The 17,376-nt window shown below is 38.5% G+C and overlaps 1 protein-coding gene across 1 annotated transcript in view; it reads left to right on the forward strand.

The window, feature by feature from the left end:
* Positions 1-17,376, forward strand: part of thsd7ba (thrombospondin, type I, domain containing 7Ba) — a 153,869-nt gene that overhangs the window by 91,681 nt on the left and 44,812 nt on the right. The window contains exons 13-17 of the mRNA XM_086052299.1: positions 917-1,145; positions 4,464-4,579; positions 7,382-7,514; positions 8,965-9,068; positions 14,461-14,652. Of these exons, the coding sequence (XP_085908425.1) occupies positions 917-1,145; positions 4,464-4,579; positions 7,382-7,514; positions 8,965-9,068; positions 14,461-14,652 (774 nt within the window). The remainder of the gene's footprint in view (positions 1-916; positions 1,146-4,463; positions 4,580-7,381; positions 7,515-8,964; positions 9,069-14,460; positions 14,653-17,376) is intronic.

A 17,376-nucleotide genomic window follows, 5' to 3' on the forward strand; every position in this document is an offset into this window, starting at 1 on the left:
CCTGAGAATATGTGCTATGGTTGGAAAACATGTCAAACAGACATATTGTGACATAAAAAATAGATTTTTGCCATCAGATTTGAAAAAAATCTATTAACAAATGTCTGTCTGGTATCAGCTGATGGCAATTACACAATGATTCCAGATTTTCAAGATAAAAGAATCGTCCAGTCGAATTTTTTTTTGTGACTTACAGCAGAAAAAATTGGGGGTCCAATCTTTGTACGATGGCGGTGAATTTATCTCACTTAACAAGCATCGGTTTGGCGGGTAATAAACAATCCTTCAACAAAGCGGCTTAAAGTTATTTAATGCCAGAGAGAAAATTGAAAAAGGAAAACACATGTATTTAAAACAATCTCACAACTTTGCCTTCCACTAGGCTTAATGCTAATAATATACAATGCAAAATGCCATAATGTACAGAGACGATATAACGATACTCACATGCGCATATTCTTTATCCCCTGCGAAAAATGACTACTATTACCGCAGTTTACAGAGTAATAATGTAGTTTTGAAAGTCTTCTTCGTGTGTTTTTTCACAACTGTATTATACTGCCCCACAGTGGTCACGAAGGAGTGGCAATGAACTAATCATGATGTGCAAACTCTTTACATTCTATTTAAATATGGTATTAATGCATGTTTTATGAAATATACTATTATAGGGTGCTATTTCCCTCTGTAAAACACATTTCACGTTTTTTGTTGTTGTTGTTTTTATTTTTGAAGGAGGCTGGAACGGATTGGTATTATTCCCATTCATTTCAGTGGGAAAATATGATTTGAGAAATGATGGATATTATATCATTATGGCTAAACCTAGATCGCATCTTCAAGTCAGTAGTTTAGCTGGCTCTGCAATGCATTCACTTCATGTGTAGCAACTTGCATATATGTGTGTTTGGCTCAGATGGGAAAGGGTGTCCAGGAGCTCCAGCTTTGGAGGAGTGGAGGGTTTGCAATGACCATCCTTGCCTGGTCTTCTATTGGGAGGCTTCACTATGGGGGCCCTGCATTAACGATACTGCAGATCGCAATCAAACCTACTTCCGGAATAGCACTGCTACCTGTGCGACGGGAGTCCGAATTCGTAAAGTCACCTGCATGAAGATGAATGGCGGATCTGTTGTCAGCAAAAGGTATGATGTACAACCTGTTCTTTCTGTTCTATCGAGTTATTTGCAGTAATTGTTGTATTTTACCCATAAGTGTGAATTTCTAAATTGTTTAGTTTATAGTTTATATACAAAATATGAAAGTTAAATAACAACATGCACAGCTTATTGTAAAGTGGAATGTATGTATGTGTTTTAATTGCAAAATAATTATAATTCAGAAAATAAAACTAACGTGGAAACATAACATTTAGAAAACTAATATGTAGTACATCAAAGAGCAGTCAAACTCCGTTATTCGTGGGCCTAGCTGGCCCATGAATAGCGAAAATCTACCTACAATTCGGACGTTGAAATGCATTGAGGAATGTAATCTTTTTTTTTTCTTTTTTTTTTTTTTTTTTTACAACCCCAAAATATTAATCCAAAAAACATTAATAAACATTGAATATACATTATCCATGATAAAAAAAAAATTAAAATCCTGGAAACAATGAAAAAAACAAAATTAAATATGGTCAAATCCGCAACTATATGAACCTGGTGATACCAAACCACAAGTATGCGGGGGGTTGATTGTACGGGACATGCTTTGAAGAGTTAATCTTTTTTTTTTTTTTTTTTTTCCTTTTGTTCAAGTTTGAGGTATTTGATTGTGGAGCCCAAGTGAAATAGTAAATTGTATGAGGAGAGGGAAATTTATTTATTTTTGCTAATTTACAAGATTTGGCATGTTTGTTTGAAAATTTAAAACCTTCCCAGAGGATATATTTTGTGAAATTGTATTCCTTGACTTTTGTATATTTGGCTCTTTTGCTTTATCTTTGACCATTGGTACAACTCTAAACAACACATATCCAAACACTGTGGTTTTAACAATGCTAATGCTGGCGCCCGAAGATGCATAAATAATTCATAAAATTTTGCCCTTCCTAAGCTCCATATATTATTGACTGTGCTCTAAACTGAATTATAGAAGGGATTTTTACCCCTTACCCTTGTGCTATCTCCCACAAAAATACAGTGGTTGTAACGAAAGTCGACAATGTGGCAACAGGTTATCCTTTAGCAGAGCAGACGCTAATGCAAAACACCCTGCATCACTTTTCATTATACACTGATAATGCATTGCTTTTTGTGGTTCAATTATTTATGTGTACAGTATAGAACAATAGAACGGTCATCTGCTCAAACCTGACTGCAGTTGGGGCCCTCAGAATGACAGATCACTCTGACTGGAAAATGTGCAGTCTTTTAGATAAACTATTCACTTTGCGTTGGATGCTTTTTCAGTAATTGAATTTAAATCTGTTCATCTGAAATAGAGGAGCCTCTTCCGTGGGACATCCCTTTGTTAGTTATCCTCAGGGGAAATAAAATTTTTACACTGTTATATTCAACATGCGCCATAAATTATTTTTTATGTTAAATGTGTGTGTATATATATATATATATATATATATATATATATATATATATATATATATATATATATATATATATATATATATATATATATATACACTATATTTTTTCTTTCTTCTACAGCTTTCCCAGATTGAATAGGTGTTGCACACCACAGTTTGTACACAGCTACAGTATTTCTCATTGCCATATTCTTGGAGTTGCTGACAATATTCCCCAGCCGCCCTGTAGCACTGCTCTGCCCTTTGGCATGCATCACTGCAAAGAGGGAAGGAGGATAAAGTTGAGGAAGGAAAGTTACATGTCGCTCCTTGTACTTGGGTGTACTTTGATCAGGTTCTCGTGCCTGCTGACTTTCTGCTACTGGCAGAATGTGGCACCATGCTGATTCTCAAGTGAGACCTGGATCTCAGTTGCTAGGTCGAGTAAAGCCACTTAGTTTGGAGGGGGCGGGGTGGGGGCGTGGGGGGTCTGGGGGAAAGGTTTGCGCCTGGTGTTTGTGTGAGCGAATGTGTGTGTAGCTCCTGGTGGATGAAAAAGACATCAAAGCATATGATTTACTGTACATAGCCGCATGAATTATGAAAGGTTTCAAAGTTGCAGCATTGACAAAACACTGCCAGCGGCCTGTCATAAATATATGACACAAGCTATGTGACAGCTCAAACAGAGGGAATACACAACGCAATGATTTTCCATTCAGACTGGTACATTGGTTAAATATTAGTGATGTTCTTTTGAAAGCGATGACAATGTGTCCTTGGAGCTGAATAACATGTTGGTGAACAGTTTGCATAGCCTTCCTTTTGTCAGGTTTAATTAGAAGGCATGTTGTGAACTTTAATTGATTTTTGCTGCGGGAGTCCCCTGAGTCTTATTGGTGCTAATAGTGGACTGCTGACGCTATGCTTGTAAACAAGGAAATACACTTTCACATGAGTGTTTAAAGAATTTCTATGAACCAATAGACTCAGGCAATCATGGAAGCTAGTGCTTATTAAACATTAGCAAAACTGCCATAAGTGTTTGATTTGCATTTAAGTAATCCATCATTTAGCCATAATAACGATCACAAGACTTTCCTGAGGGAGGCATTAGAATTCACCAATGACACAACAATGGCATTTTGTCCCCTCATTTGGATGCTATTGGGATAATTACGCCAATGATTCCCAACCAGTGTGCTGTGGCACTTTAAGAGATCAAAAAAGAAAACAATTTCACCAAATTTTTCAAAAAAATGAACATGTATTAATTACAAATATATCACTGCTAATCTATATTAGCCCGTGACGTAGACTGACAGGCAGAGCAATGAACTGCTCTTCTATTAGAAGTTACCTTCAGTTACCTACTATGACTACACCCTCAAAATGCGTCTCCCCTTCAAATCGTCTGCTGGTGTGGCCGCTTTAGAGTGTCCGTTCCTCTGATATCCGTACTTCGTGCATTCATCTTCACATTATTACTAGTACATTGGACCCTCAACTCTTGAAGACCTTAAAGCTAAAGGTGTAGGACCAAAATGTTTCAAAGGTTTTTTTTCCATTTAAAAATGACAAATTTCATACTATTACTCCCTTTGCTTGTACAATGACAACTGGTTTTATAATTGTATTGTTGCATTTTTTTTTTTTTCAGATTGGCCCTAATACTCCTCTGCAAAGCGGCATGTATCATACAACTGTATTTATGTATTTATGTATTTATTTTTTTAAATCTCTCTACATTTTTCCTGGGTTCGTACAAGCAGCGGGACAAATAATCAATCATGTTTCCTGTGGGGAGATGTGTGATGTCAAGGACAGGGCACTTGTTTCACTGCACTGTCCTGTTACCAGCAAGACTCAGGACATTTATCACTCATCGCCTGAGGGATGAGTACAATATAAGACCACTGTTTGTGTGTGCGTGTAGATGCCCAGAGTCTGCTCGTCCAGAAGCGATTCGTCCCTGTGTTCTTCCCTGCGTGAAAGACTGCATCGTGACGCCCTTCAGTGAATGGACGGCCTGCCCATCAACCTGCATGCCAGGTAGCCTTGAACAGACATTACTGAACCCTATTCTAGAATTGTAAGATCCTACTTACACAAACAATTCCATGTTGAGCCTGAACCTTTATTGTAGTCTTGATTCACTGTTTCATTGTTTAATTTTTTGGGGTGTGCACTGCATTGTGTGGGTAGGCGCACGCGTGGGCACATCATCAACCAGCATTTTTATGACATCAGTTTCAGGGTAGTTTTCGTAGTTTCTGCTGCAGTCACGTTCACTGTTATCCAATTCATATCACATTTTTATTCATGTTTGGAAAAGATTGGAGGATATTAGATTCCATATGTGTCCTTTCCTCTTTATGTTATGGTTCCAAGACCCATACAGTGGTGCCTTGGGATAAGAATTTAATTTGATCCGAGACCATGGTTGCAACTTCAAACATTAGTATCTCAAGTTATATTTGCCCAGTGAAATGAATAGAAATGCCATTAATCCGTCCCCACCCCCCCAAAAAAAATTGGTAGCGTATTTTGATTAATAAGGAAAATAATACTCCAATATTCTACTTTTTGTAGTTGTTCTGCTCCTTCTGGTGTGCCCACTTTGGCCACCAGGATGCAACATAATACAGTCATGCAGATACAAAATGAAGAATAGTACTTCTACTACTACTGTAAGCCACTCGGTAAGATGTTGTAATATTGTCATAATCGTTTTTCGTAGAGAATAAAGAATACATGCCTGTAAGTATCATCTGTCTAAATGTGTTGTTCCACCATTTTTGTTCGAACACCCAAGGTTCTAAAACCACAACGGTTGATGCTACTTTTTGTATGTCAATGGTGTTTTGCCTTGATTGTTAGCAGTGATCAAAGCAAAATTTCCCCACGACAAAGCTATGTGGTTGTTTTAAATACACACCATGTACAGTATTTCTCTTGGTTTTATGTTTAGTTTGACAATTTTCTAGGAGTGACATTAAACATCTTGAGGCATCTTTTTTTATTAGTTGCTCACTATCGGCTGTTTGTTGTGAAGTGAATTGGATTGAGTTCACAGCCTCTATACAGCTCTTGTATATCAAATTTGCTTCCGCAAGTCAAAGCCTAAAAAAAAAAAAAAAAAATGTCCGAATGATTGCTCAAATCTCGCAAGACTCTTCAATCGGGTCACTCATAGCACAAGGCACCATTGTTTCTGAATCATGTGGTGAAAATTCAACTTAATATAATTACCTCAAGTTCAAAAATGTTAAGAGGCATCTGGATATTAAAGTGTCTCTCCAAACAATTATGCTTCCTCATGCGCCGTTGATTTTTTTCCACCACTAATATATATTACATTGGCTTACACATTACAGGAAAAAATATTCCTCATGGAAAAATAAATAATCAAAACAATTGTGCCAGCAACTCATCTCTATAAATATTCAGTGGCTCATTGGTTCGCTGATGATGCAGTCACATTTCTTTTCACCATTTTTAATGTGAGGTGATTAGTCTGTGGTCATTACAATGTTGCATGTCCAGAAATTCAGGGCTGTGTGTTGCAGAAAATTATAGTCATACACAGACACACTAATCATTTTCTCATCAGCTTTGACTACTTGTTTTCAAGCCATGCACTCAGAGGTTTTGAAAAAAAAATATGTATTTATTTATTTTTGTATGATGTTACTAAAGGTAAAACACCACATTTGGAAATTATGTTTGGTTGCTTATTTTCTCTGTCTCTGCCAAGTGGATCTCACAAGTGTTCAGTTGGGTAGAGGTTGGGACTGTTGACAGGCCAAAATCTGAGACTTGAATTGTTTTTCCACTGATGGAGATGCTGCCTTGTGATGGGACTGACTTTGCAACTCATTTCCAAAAGACCTGCTTGAAATTGCCCTGTTACATGGGCCTCATCAAGATCAGACAAAGACAGCATGCCGATTTGTGGCGCAGACACTGAATCACCACTTTAGCATGGCACATTCTCAAGGGGGTACTGCAAGTTACACAAGAGCGAAATGAGAATTTTTGGGCAAAGGCAGTGACGATTCGCCACAGTTTACATGCATGGGCTCAATGCGCATACTCGGTGTCTGCTCATCCCACAAATGTGGATTCATTTAAATAGGAAATAAACAACACTTTCAATATCTTGGCAATACTCACTTTTACAACAGAGAAATTCTTAATCAAATCAAATTTATATACGTTTTGTTTGATTTTAAAACAGAGGATTATTTGAAGCAGGCATCCTTTGCGTGAGCTGAATAGTTATTCCTGGTTAGTCCATTTTTTTTCTAAAAAGTAACTGGAGCATAATCATTTGTAGTTTCAACATGATCATAAAAGCATGACATTTTTTCTTGTTCTGAGGAATAAACACCATGGCATGTGGGGAATGTCATAGCATGAAGGCTCACATCGCCAACTAGGCACCACTATTGTCCAAAGAGTGAGCTGCAGGTATTCAACAAGATCCTTTTAGATTGTGTAGAAAAGTAAGTCAGTCCAGGAATTGGTCAATAAAAGCAAAAACTCATAGATTGGAGGTGTTTGGATAACAGAAAAAAAATATAGTGCGAATCTGTCAAAACTGGCGGACTGTACTTCTCTATTGACCGTGAGCTGCAGAAATTTTCTTTGTGCGTTTAAAGAATGTGGTTGTGTTGTATATTGTGCAATGATTGATTGATAAATGAAAGTTGGAAGGACAAACTTGTACCAAGTATGATTTCTGACCAATGACCTTTACCTATTAAGTTTGATATTTTCCAAACACAATAAATTACCCACTTTTCCAAAGCCTATGAGTGAGTTTTTTTTTTTGTTTTTTTTTTCCAACAGAGAATGCCACCTCTGCCACACAGTCTCGGTACCGGATTATCATTCAGAAGTCTGCTAATGGAGGTCAAGAATGCCCTGACACTCTTTATGAAGAGAGGGAGTGTGAATCACTCCCAGCATGTCCAATTTACAGGTAAACCACTTGACTGAATATGCCCGGTACTAAGTTGCATATTATGAAAAGAAAAGTGTATATTATGGTATAATGCGTTAACAGTGAATTCTGTTAACACATTTTATTCATAGATGTAACATGAGTTGATGGTTAATGATTTCTTTAGATTATTTATGAACTAGGGGTTAAATGCTTTCTGAAGTTTTGCAGTTGGCGCTAAGGTGTTCTAATCGATGACGTCATTGATATTTTTTCACTCTCCGCCATCGGCTTTTGTCTCCAAGTGCATTCTTCCCATCTCTCACTCGATCACATTCAGACAGCCGGAGCACAAATAACCCCAAATTCAACCCGTGCAATAAAACTGCAGAGTCGCTACTCATTGCAGTACTTATTATTATTTTTTTTTAAATCATGGAAGCAAGAAATGCTTTGCAGTAAAGCATTATAGCAACCTTGCTATTGAACGTGTTTTGCCAATTTTTGGCAGTGAAGGTGTTTCAGCGTGCTTTGTGATTACACAAATGAGCCAGGGTGAAGGCCAGTTGGAAGGCGGAAAAAGAGCCTATTGTCTGTGTGATGAAGGTTTGAGCAAAGCTCCAGCTAGATATTTTCTTCATCGTACTTATGGCCAACATTACCTGTACATTTTTACAGTCAAGAGGTTTTTGATCGACCGCACGGGACACTGCAGTATATTCCGTTTCTTGTCTGTCTTACAGGCAACGGTAGATGAATTTGCTAATTGACGGCTGACTTGGAGGATTTAGGCTGTTCGTCATCTAGGATATTGCAAATTTTGCATGCGACCCGGTCTCATTTATAGTCACATGTTGCCATACTCTTGAGGCACCGCTGCTCGTTTGCTACTCGGAACCCACCACCCTCGCCTGTTGCTTTGTGCGAGGCATCAATGTTGATTAATCGACTTCTTCAACCGACATTGTGGAGTGGTAAAATTGGCTGATGGCTTCAACCCCTATGATGAAAACTCAAGCAAAGTGAAATGCGTAAGAAAAATATTGTGTGTTTACTTCCAGCGATGTGGGGAGGCTCTCTTAACTCAAGGTGTTTTTATTGTTTTTATGATGTGTTTGGCATGTTGGCAACAAGTGGCCCCGATCAGTTGTCAACCAACAAAAAAGGTAAATGCTTCTCTTATGAAAAGGAAAGCGCAACAAAAGTGCAAAATCGTTGAAACATCGCAAAACGTTTGTGTGCTTTTTTTGTTCCTGCAGTGCTCACAAATACAGCACTGCTTACCACGTGGCAATTTTGCTTCCACAGACTACATTTTGAACGCAGTTTCTTTTCACTCTTGGTATTGTCTTGCTCATGTTTTCTGCATGGGGACACAAAGGGGCCCAGATAACCAAATCCAAACCAACGAAATGTTGAACGCCTGCAATGTTGCTTGAGGGTTTACAAGCCAACACTAATCCTCATGTTTTGTTCTCTTTTCATTAAGGTGGAGGATACACAAGTGGCACGCCTGTACCTTGGTTCCTGATTCTGTCCAACGTAGCTTATCTCGAACAGCAGAATCCTGTGGAAACGGGTTGGAAACCAGAGGCGAGTATTTCTTGATACCGCAATTATTTGTCTTTCAGTACCCGTTAGCCGATTTTCGGATTCCATCTAGTTAACTGTCTATATTTAATGAGTCCTAACGGTCCTTTCATAACGGCTCCTTTAACAAACAACTGATGGAGCCATAAAACACAGAGGCAATTTGTCCAGAGAGTGTAATAAGATGAATCTTTCTGTCTGTTGTCTTGACGATCTCATCACGCCACTGGTTCCTTATTAATGGAGCAAGCCGGACGGCCACAGGCACGTTGCGGACTGAGAGATAACTTAGCCTTGAAGCACACAAACACAAAAACATCCATACGGACTATTATAGATGATTTTATGCAAAGCAGTTTTATAAATACACTTAAGTTTTGGTCAAATGCTGTTGACAGTAGGTAGGAGCTCTGAATTGCGCAGTTGATTGCTTTCACTAAGAAGATGCAGTCTACTCATTTGATGCACCTGCTGTGCTGTAATGGATTTCTATGGATGTAAGCAATGACTCCACCTTTGTATAACCCGACGGGTCGGTGTATAACGCACTGCGGTTGCACTTAATTACTTGAGCCTTCAAGGATGACCGTAGATATGCATAAAAATATTTCCTGCCTCACAAATTATAGTTTGATTGTGCAGAACTGCTTGTGACCTTCACGTGTGTCAAATGCGAAACATGGATCCTTTGTCACACAACCAGACACTTGGGAGCACCAAAGCGCTTCATGTAGCCCAAAGTGGCATGTGTCAGTATTAAGGACATACTTGCCCTAACAAGTAGTTTTCTGAGGATCGAGTTGTCAAACTGACAGCCACTTATCATTCTATTCCGCAGTTAATGTAATTTCGGCGTAATACAAACTGGCCCACTCAATTACAGTAATAACGATTCCAATAGCTCGATTTGAGGCTTTAAGAACTTGGTAAAATTTCAGCTGTCTTCCACTTAACCTCATAATTCATCGACATTTATCAAGTGACTCAATGCGACTTTTCCAGTAAGGAAAGATGAACGCGGCATCGGCAGGTATAAAGCAATCCTCCTCGACCTTTAGCGATTCACCTTTTCAATATGATTAAAAACGCCTGTGTTTAAATACCTGTGACATTTCAGACACTTGGAGGCAACTTAGAATGCACGAGGGGGATAAAAAAAATAAAATAAATAACCGAGTGGAATTATACTCCTGTAGAATTAAAGTCACACACTGTGAAAATAACATGTTAACATGGCCACCGCAATGATGTGCTTTTTATCCTGCTCTAGTCTACTATGGTTGTGTCCAAATTCACCGGCTGAATCCTCCAAAGGCTGAATTCAAAGGCCACATGACGTAAATTTTGGTGTGCCTCGACAGTACGCCCAAATTCACCCGGCCTTCAAATCTGGCCTTCGTTTCCATGGAGACGGGCCCTGAGCGAAGGCTGCTTCGGAGCACACTTTCGTATCCTACATTGCTCAGCTCTTCTTCTACGCTTCTCTTCTTCTGTGCTTACTCTATGCCGCTCTTCTTCTACACTTGACCACGTCAACGCCTCTTTCACCAGCTGAGCATATTGCGGCGGTACAAAATATAGTCAAATGAGAGCTGCTAGTCCAAATTAGACACGGTTTGTGAGGGCCAAGGAGGTGACATGAGGAGGACCCTTCGGAATACAAAACCGAATCCGGAGTCCGTTGGTTCTGGGTATGTTAAATCGAAGTTTGACTGTATAACTAAAGTATTACATTGATATCATTTCTGTATCTTTCAAATCACTCATATCTCAAACCATCGCTCCTCATTGAAATGAATGGGAATATGATTAATCTGTCCCAGGCTACCCTCAAACAACCAACCCCCAAAAAATGTGTTTTAGTTTTGTTTTTTTGTTTGCTTCAACAGTTAACTTCAAATGGACTCCCATTTTTTGTTATGGCTTAAAGCCTCTTTTTTTAAATAATGTTAAAATGCTGTTTGTTGTGAAGTGATTTGAGTTCACTGTCATCACAAAGTGCTTCACATATTAACTTCCAAGTCAAAGAAAATAAATCGTCCAAATGACTGCTCATATAATAAAATAAAACCTCATAAATTAGGTGACTCAAATCTTGTGACAGCACTGTACATACTACTGTGTATACTATGTGGTGCATGCAAGCACTGCCACTAAAGAAGGCCTTGTTGTCAAGGCCAGTCATGCTGTAGTGTGCAGCAAAATCAACCAAGTGTTAAAAAATATAAAATAAAATAAAAAATCAGCACATCTTCTACCTTAAAACCACCCGCATAGATCATATGGCCTCCCTCCTGAGTAGAAGTAAAACTGTCTGGTTGTCTAACACTTTTGATCAGCATATTAATCAGAGTGATGATCGCTTATTACATTACATACTTTCATCACATCACAATGTGGCATGGTTGGATTAACATCAAGATCAAATTTGATAGGATGGGACTTAATCTAGATAGAATACCCATTATTGTTAATACACATTATTATAGAAAATGTAACCAGCTCAGGCTTTGGCTGATATAAATAAAAAGAAACTTCATTCAATATACAGTAATTCAATAAGATTCTCCCCCAAGTTCCATAACATGAGAAAACTATGGCGTGTTGAGCCTTTTCAAAGAGTGTCCTTTCAGCACTTCCTCCAAATTTATCACCTTTCCAAATTTGGGTATAATTATAGATGATCCGTGTCTGTGGGTGAGATGCTGTGAAATACCACGCGTGTGGACTTTGGCAACCCTGAGGATCAACAAATTCTATAAAAAAAAATAGGGCATCGGGGTTGAAAGAAAGAGAGGGCTAATGACTTGTAAACCGCATCATGGACAAGACAAGTTCAAATGGAATGCAGTAAAAAATAACAGCATATAAATAACCCCACAGTCGTGATAATTGAGTGAAAAAGCAAGATGATTAACATCTAATTGGTCTTTTAACACGTTTGTTTCAGTTCTCACCCATTGAAAATATAAGATGCATTGTGCATAAATAGGAGAGCGTTTGAAGAATAACATCACATTGAACACTTGACCCTCATACAATTATTTGTGAATGGTTGAATGGCACAGGTATAATAATGAAAACAATGTTGGGGTACAATAGTGCCAAAATGTGTGAAGGAATTTACAGTATGTCTCAATTTACTGTACAATTCATATAACTTGCATGTTTTCAGAAAAAATAAGGGGTTTTTTTGCCCTTACTTTCTTTTACTTGCTAAACGGGTATATAATATCTTTCCTAGAGTGAATGATTTCATTAATTATGCCTGCCCAATGTAATGCCGCCATAGTGGGTCTGTATGTAGATAAGCATGCCACATTTGCTCTGTGGACTCATAGAGGCGCAATAGTACTTGTCAGAGGTCAAAATTTAAAAGTCAAAGAGAAATTAATGAAATGGATGAAGGGCATGTTTGTTAATAGTTAGATCAGTGAACTCACACTGACATGCAAAATGTTGTGGGAGGTGAAGATGAGGTCTTATCATTAGTGCTTTGTGGAAATGTATGCCATGGCTAGTGGTCTATAAATCTTTATACAACGCTGATGCTTTATCACCATTAGTCCATGTTTAAAAAATATTTTTTTTAATGAGACCATTTCCTATAAATGACCCCAAAATAGCCAAGGGATGACTGTTTCTCTTTACCCTGTTGTTACGACATTGATGTTTGGTTATGCGTCTACAATTGTTCTCTAAACTACGTGGTAAGATTTCAGAAGATTTTCTTTCACATGGCTTTCTGAGTCGGGGATTAGATTGTAACATAGCTTGCTGTATTAATTTGCATACTAAATAGGTAATTCCTGTAAAACCCTATGTGGCTCTGACTATTTATACCTATTGATCCGCAGTTGGCCTAAACCTTCTATGCATGCATGTATTTCTTTGTGACTTACTCTTAAAGAAAGTATAAACAACTTTAACAGTTTCATTCATTCATGTTAATGAGTTACTGTACGATGCCAAGACAAGCTTGATTTCCCTTTTGCGACCAAATGACACCGCAGTAACGCTCTATCGAGATCAAGATCCCTATCACTAACATGTTTTTTTAATATTATTGAAGACAACATACAGTAAAAGGTTTTTCCATTGTGGAACATTTAGCTCCAGGTGTAATATTTTGCTAGTCTTCATTTGTAATTCATCATACCATACTTTTCACATGAGCATTCTCATAATAATATTCAGTGTTTTCATGTAAACACAGCCTTTGACCTGGATGATGGCAGGCCGGTGGGAAGCGGTTCTATAAAAGCATAACATTATCATGTTTGTGTGATGTCAGAGATGGCAGTGAAAAGTATTTCTCTATTGTCTTGTCTAATTAATAATGGGAGTACATTATTTTAGGGTTGGGTATCGTTTCAATTTGGACAATTTGTGTTCCGATTATGTTTTCTTTTATTACATTCTGGTTCCTAACAGTTCTCGATTCCGATTCTTTAAAAAAAAAAAAAAAAAAAGAGGGAGCAGCTAACCAGAGTTTTGTCATTAATTTCATGACACTTTGATTGTTTGTGAACTTTACTATGAGTTACTTAAAGGGCTATTTTCAAACAGTATATTATTTCTTTCCACAAGAGCAGTCTAAGCAGTGTATGCAACCTAAAGCTTTGTGTATAGCCTCTGCATGTACTGTATGTACAGTATGTGTATGCTATAAGCTAAATATTATCTGGTGATTTGCACTTAAGTGCTGACTGACTGTTTTAATTCCAGTTTATCTTGTTGGCTCAATGTTGGTATTAGACGTAACCGATTCTGACTTTCTGACCCTCAAAGGGCGACCGCTGCCACCGCAACTAAATGAACATCCTCCAAGAGTGGTGATTCCATATTTTTTGCTAGGGGTTGTAGGAAAGGACATTGGCTACAGGCTCTCAAAAATTCTCTGTTTCACCATTTCTATTTCACTCGTGCTTTTATTATAATTGAGGATTGCATATTTTGCACCTGACTGTGCTATCTGCCTCATTTTTGGCTATATATACCGTAATATTCCCACACACTTGTAGCACAGTACAACTGTATGCCTGCATGTTGACTCACGTTGTAAATGTGATGTGACTAAACATCTAGTTAGCACACAGTTGTTGTTCGTGCATTATTGGACTTAACATTTTCCCAAGAAAAACTGCTGCCCTCGTTCCTCACTGCCAATCCCGTGGTCCCGCTGGTATGAATATTTTACGACTAGTGGCAAGCGAAAAGCCACAAATGGTGATAAGTGGTAGACCCTAGTGACCCAAGTGACAATAAGCAGTATACAAGATGGATGGCCGCATGCTTGGATGTCATAGGATTTTCTCGACAGCAAGAATGCAATTACATATGGTTTCTGTCAAATGTAATCAGACAAGGTTCTTCTCCCCCTCCATATCGGCAGGACTCAGTTGTGTCGGGGAGAACGACGAGGCGGTCAACCTGACAGAGTGCCTGCGCTGGGCTGGTCCTTTGCCTGCTCAGATCAGAGCGTGTCGAGTGGCTTGCAGGGATGACTGCACTTTAACTGCTTGGTCCAAGTTCTCTGAGTGCGCAGGATGTGGCAGCTTCCAAAGTCGCAAGCGCTCACTCACCGGTAAGAGCGTCCCCATTGAAACCAGGTTCAACTGAATTGTAGTTGAAGTATTAAACATGTTCATCCCCTCTTTTGTCTACATAGCTGATTGTGCTTTCCCACTCTGCCAGTTGTTATCTGGGGTCTAAATTAGGTCTTACATAGCATGTAATCCCTGATTTCAACACAGATGGCCAAATCTGAATTACATGCTGTGTTTGCAGAGCAGGCTGGATTCTATTTGTCTTCATGAATATTTGAGCCATTGCCACAGGGGCTGTAGTAAACACACCCTGTCTCTTTCCATAATGCTCTTCGGACCCAACTCATTAAAATGGGACCAAGTTCAGCGGTAGGTCGTCCCTTAGGGCTGGATACATGTGCCGCAGTTTAGGGCCGTTGCATCTACTTAAATGTCATGACTTTATTTCATACAAGCCAGATTGTCAAATCGTAACGTTTTTTTTTATAGTACACATTTAGTTCGGATAGAAAAAAAGAAAAAAAATCTAAATTTCGTGCAACCACTTGACAAAATTAAATTGAGTCAATTAAACAAAAACTTTTTTTTAGGTTATTTCTATGGATATGAATACACTATGATTATATACTAAGCTATGGCAATTCGAATGCAGAGAATGTGAACTAAATGCAAAGAGTAGAAATGGACTTTCACTTGTGTAGCGCTTTTCTACCTTCAAGGTACTCAAAGCGCTTAAACGCTGATGAGGCAGTGTCAGAAACCACTCAACACGGTCACAAGGGCTTAGAATCGAACCCACAACCTTCGGGTTGGGTTGACGATCACTCTACCTCGAAGCCATGTCGCCCCTAATTGACATTTTCCTTGAAAATGTAAACCGTTGCGTCAATAGTGTTTCTTTGAGACTGATTGATACTCGCAGATGATGGCGCACCTACAATTAGGCTGACACCAAATTATAGATGTCTGAAAGCCTCCGTCACACATCAGCGAAGCAAAACATCCGAGCCTCTTTTTCTACTCACGCTAGTGCTTTCTGTGAATATGCTGTCACTCCCTATCAACAATTTGGAGATATGAGTGAAAAAAGTCAATAACAGCCTGCTTGTCTGATGATGTCTATTATATCCATCGGTGAACAACCATGAGCGAAGTGAGTCATCTGTTTACATTTTTTTTTTCCTGTTTTAAAAAAAAAAGTGTTTTATTGACTAGTGCATTTCGGGAAAGGAGTGCATATGCATGTACAGTATACAGATCCATATATAGTATCCAAGCAGCTACACCGATTACCTCCTTAAACTTGACTCTGACCTGCTTCATTTTCAAGTAAGCTTATCAATCATAAAGTCACATTTTAGTGCATCTTTATATAAGGGTTTTCTAATGAATTTGCTTTAATTTTATGACAAAAATTTCATGCCTGCTTTTGCTCCACCGCAAGGCTATTTTATGACATTAATTTACATAAATGTGGAGAGAAGATAAAATTTATCAGACACCTATATTAGAGCAGATGGATTTTACTATGGCGGCACAGTGGTTCGATCCCGGCCCCGGCTTCCCTGTGTGGAGTGTGCATGTTCTCCCCGTGCCTGCGTGGGTTTTCTCGCGGTACTCCGGTTTCCTCCCACATTCCAAAAACATACTTTGTAGGTTAATTGGACACTTTAAATTGCCCCAACGATGTTGAAGACTACTGTATATGTTTACTGTAGTTGGATTCTTGAGCCAAGCTATCAATGCAAGTACACTGCTCTCAAAAACTAAGGGATATTCGGCTGTTGGTGAATTTTCAGGATGAGTCTAAAATACACTATAATCTCTACAGTTGTTTGACCTTTGCTAAACCTTTGGACCAGCTAGTTCAGGTCCAGCTAGTTAGTGATTTAGTACTTTTTTACACAACTAGCTGTTCTCTCACAAAGAGCTGACAATTCACAACAGGTGTTTTTTTTTCCATGGACCTCCATTTCTATGCCTCTCTGTTACTCTTCCAGTCCCTCTGTTGCAACCTGCTGATGACACCCAGTGACACTCTAAGTGTGGTGGTCTGTGATTTTATCGATTTGGTTTTGATCCCTTCCTCCTTCTCTGCGCTTTTTTCCTTCAGCTTTTTGCCAAACGCCACCACTAAAACCTTCAGCTCGTGGCAGAAAGCTCAGTGGCCACTTCCTGTTTAAAGCCTCGCATTGGCGAGGTACTGTTGATCAGTAGTTAGGTGTTGTCCTGATCTCATGCTGCCAAAATGCGACCAGCATGATGAAGAGGATTGCACGAAAACACGAAATGTTTCAATGATTCACATTTCCAAAAAACGCCGTTTAGCTAATTGTTGTAGAACACAAATTTGTACAAAAAGCACTAAAAAATGTAACATTTGGACACATGCATTAAAACATTTTGACAATGTCTTATTTCTGCTGTAAAGGTTATAGTGCATTTTAGGTTCATCCTGAAATGACCACTATCCTTTTCTTTTTGTGAGTCGTGTATTTGCATCGATAGTTTGGCTCAAGAATAATATGTAACTTTTAGAGATTAGTGTGTTGTCATGATTGTGTTTCAGACTGAGCAGATGCTATTTAAGAGAAAGTAGATAGAGTATACTGTAATGTTCCATTTCATAAAAAGATTTTGTTTATTTCTCCAAAAAGAATTAATAAATTAATCCACGACCAGCTGGTGACAGCTCAAGATTTGCATTATGATATATTAGGGTATCAAATCTGTTGAGAATGATCTCCTTTGTCACTTTTGAA

This window comes from Filicampus tigris, chromosome 14 (assembly GCF_054856515.1).
Source record: "Filicampus tigris isolate MCC_2025a chromosome 14, RoL_Ftig_1.0, whole genome shotgun sequence".
Taxonomy (NCBI): Eukaryota; Metazoa; Chordata; class Actinopteri; order Syngnathiformes; family Syngnathidae; genus Filicampus; species Filicampus tigris.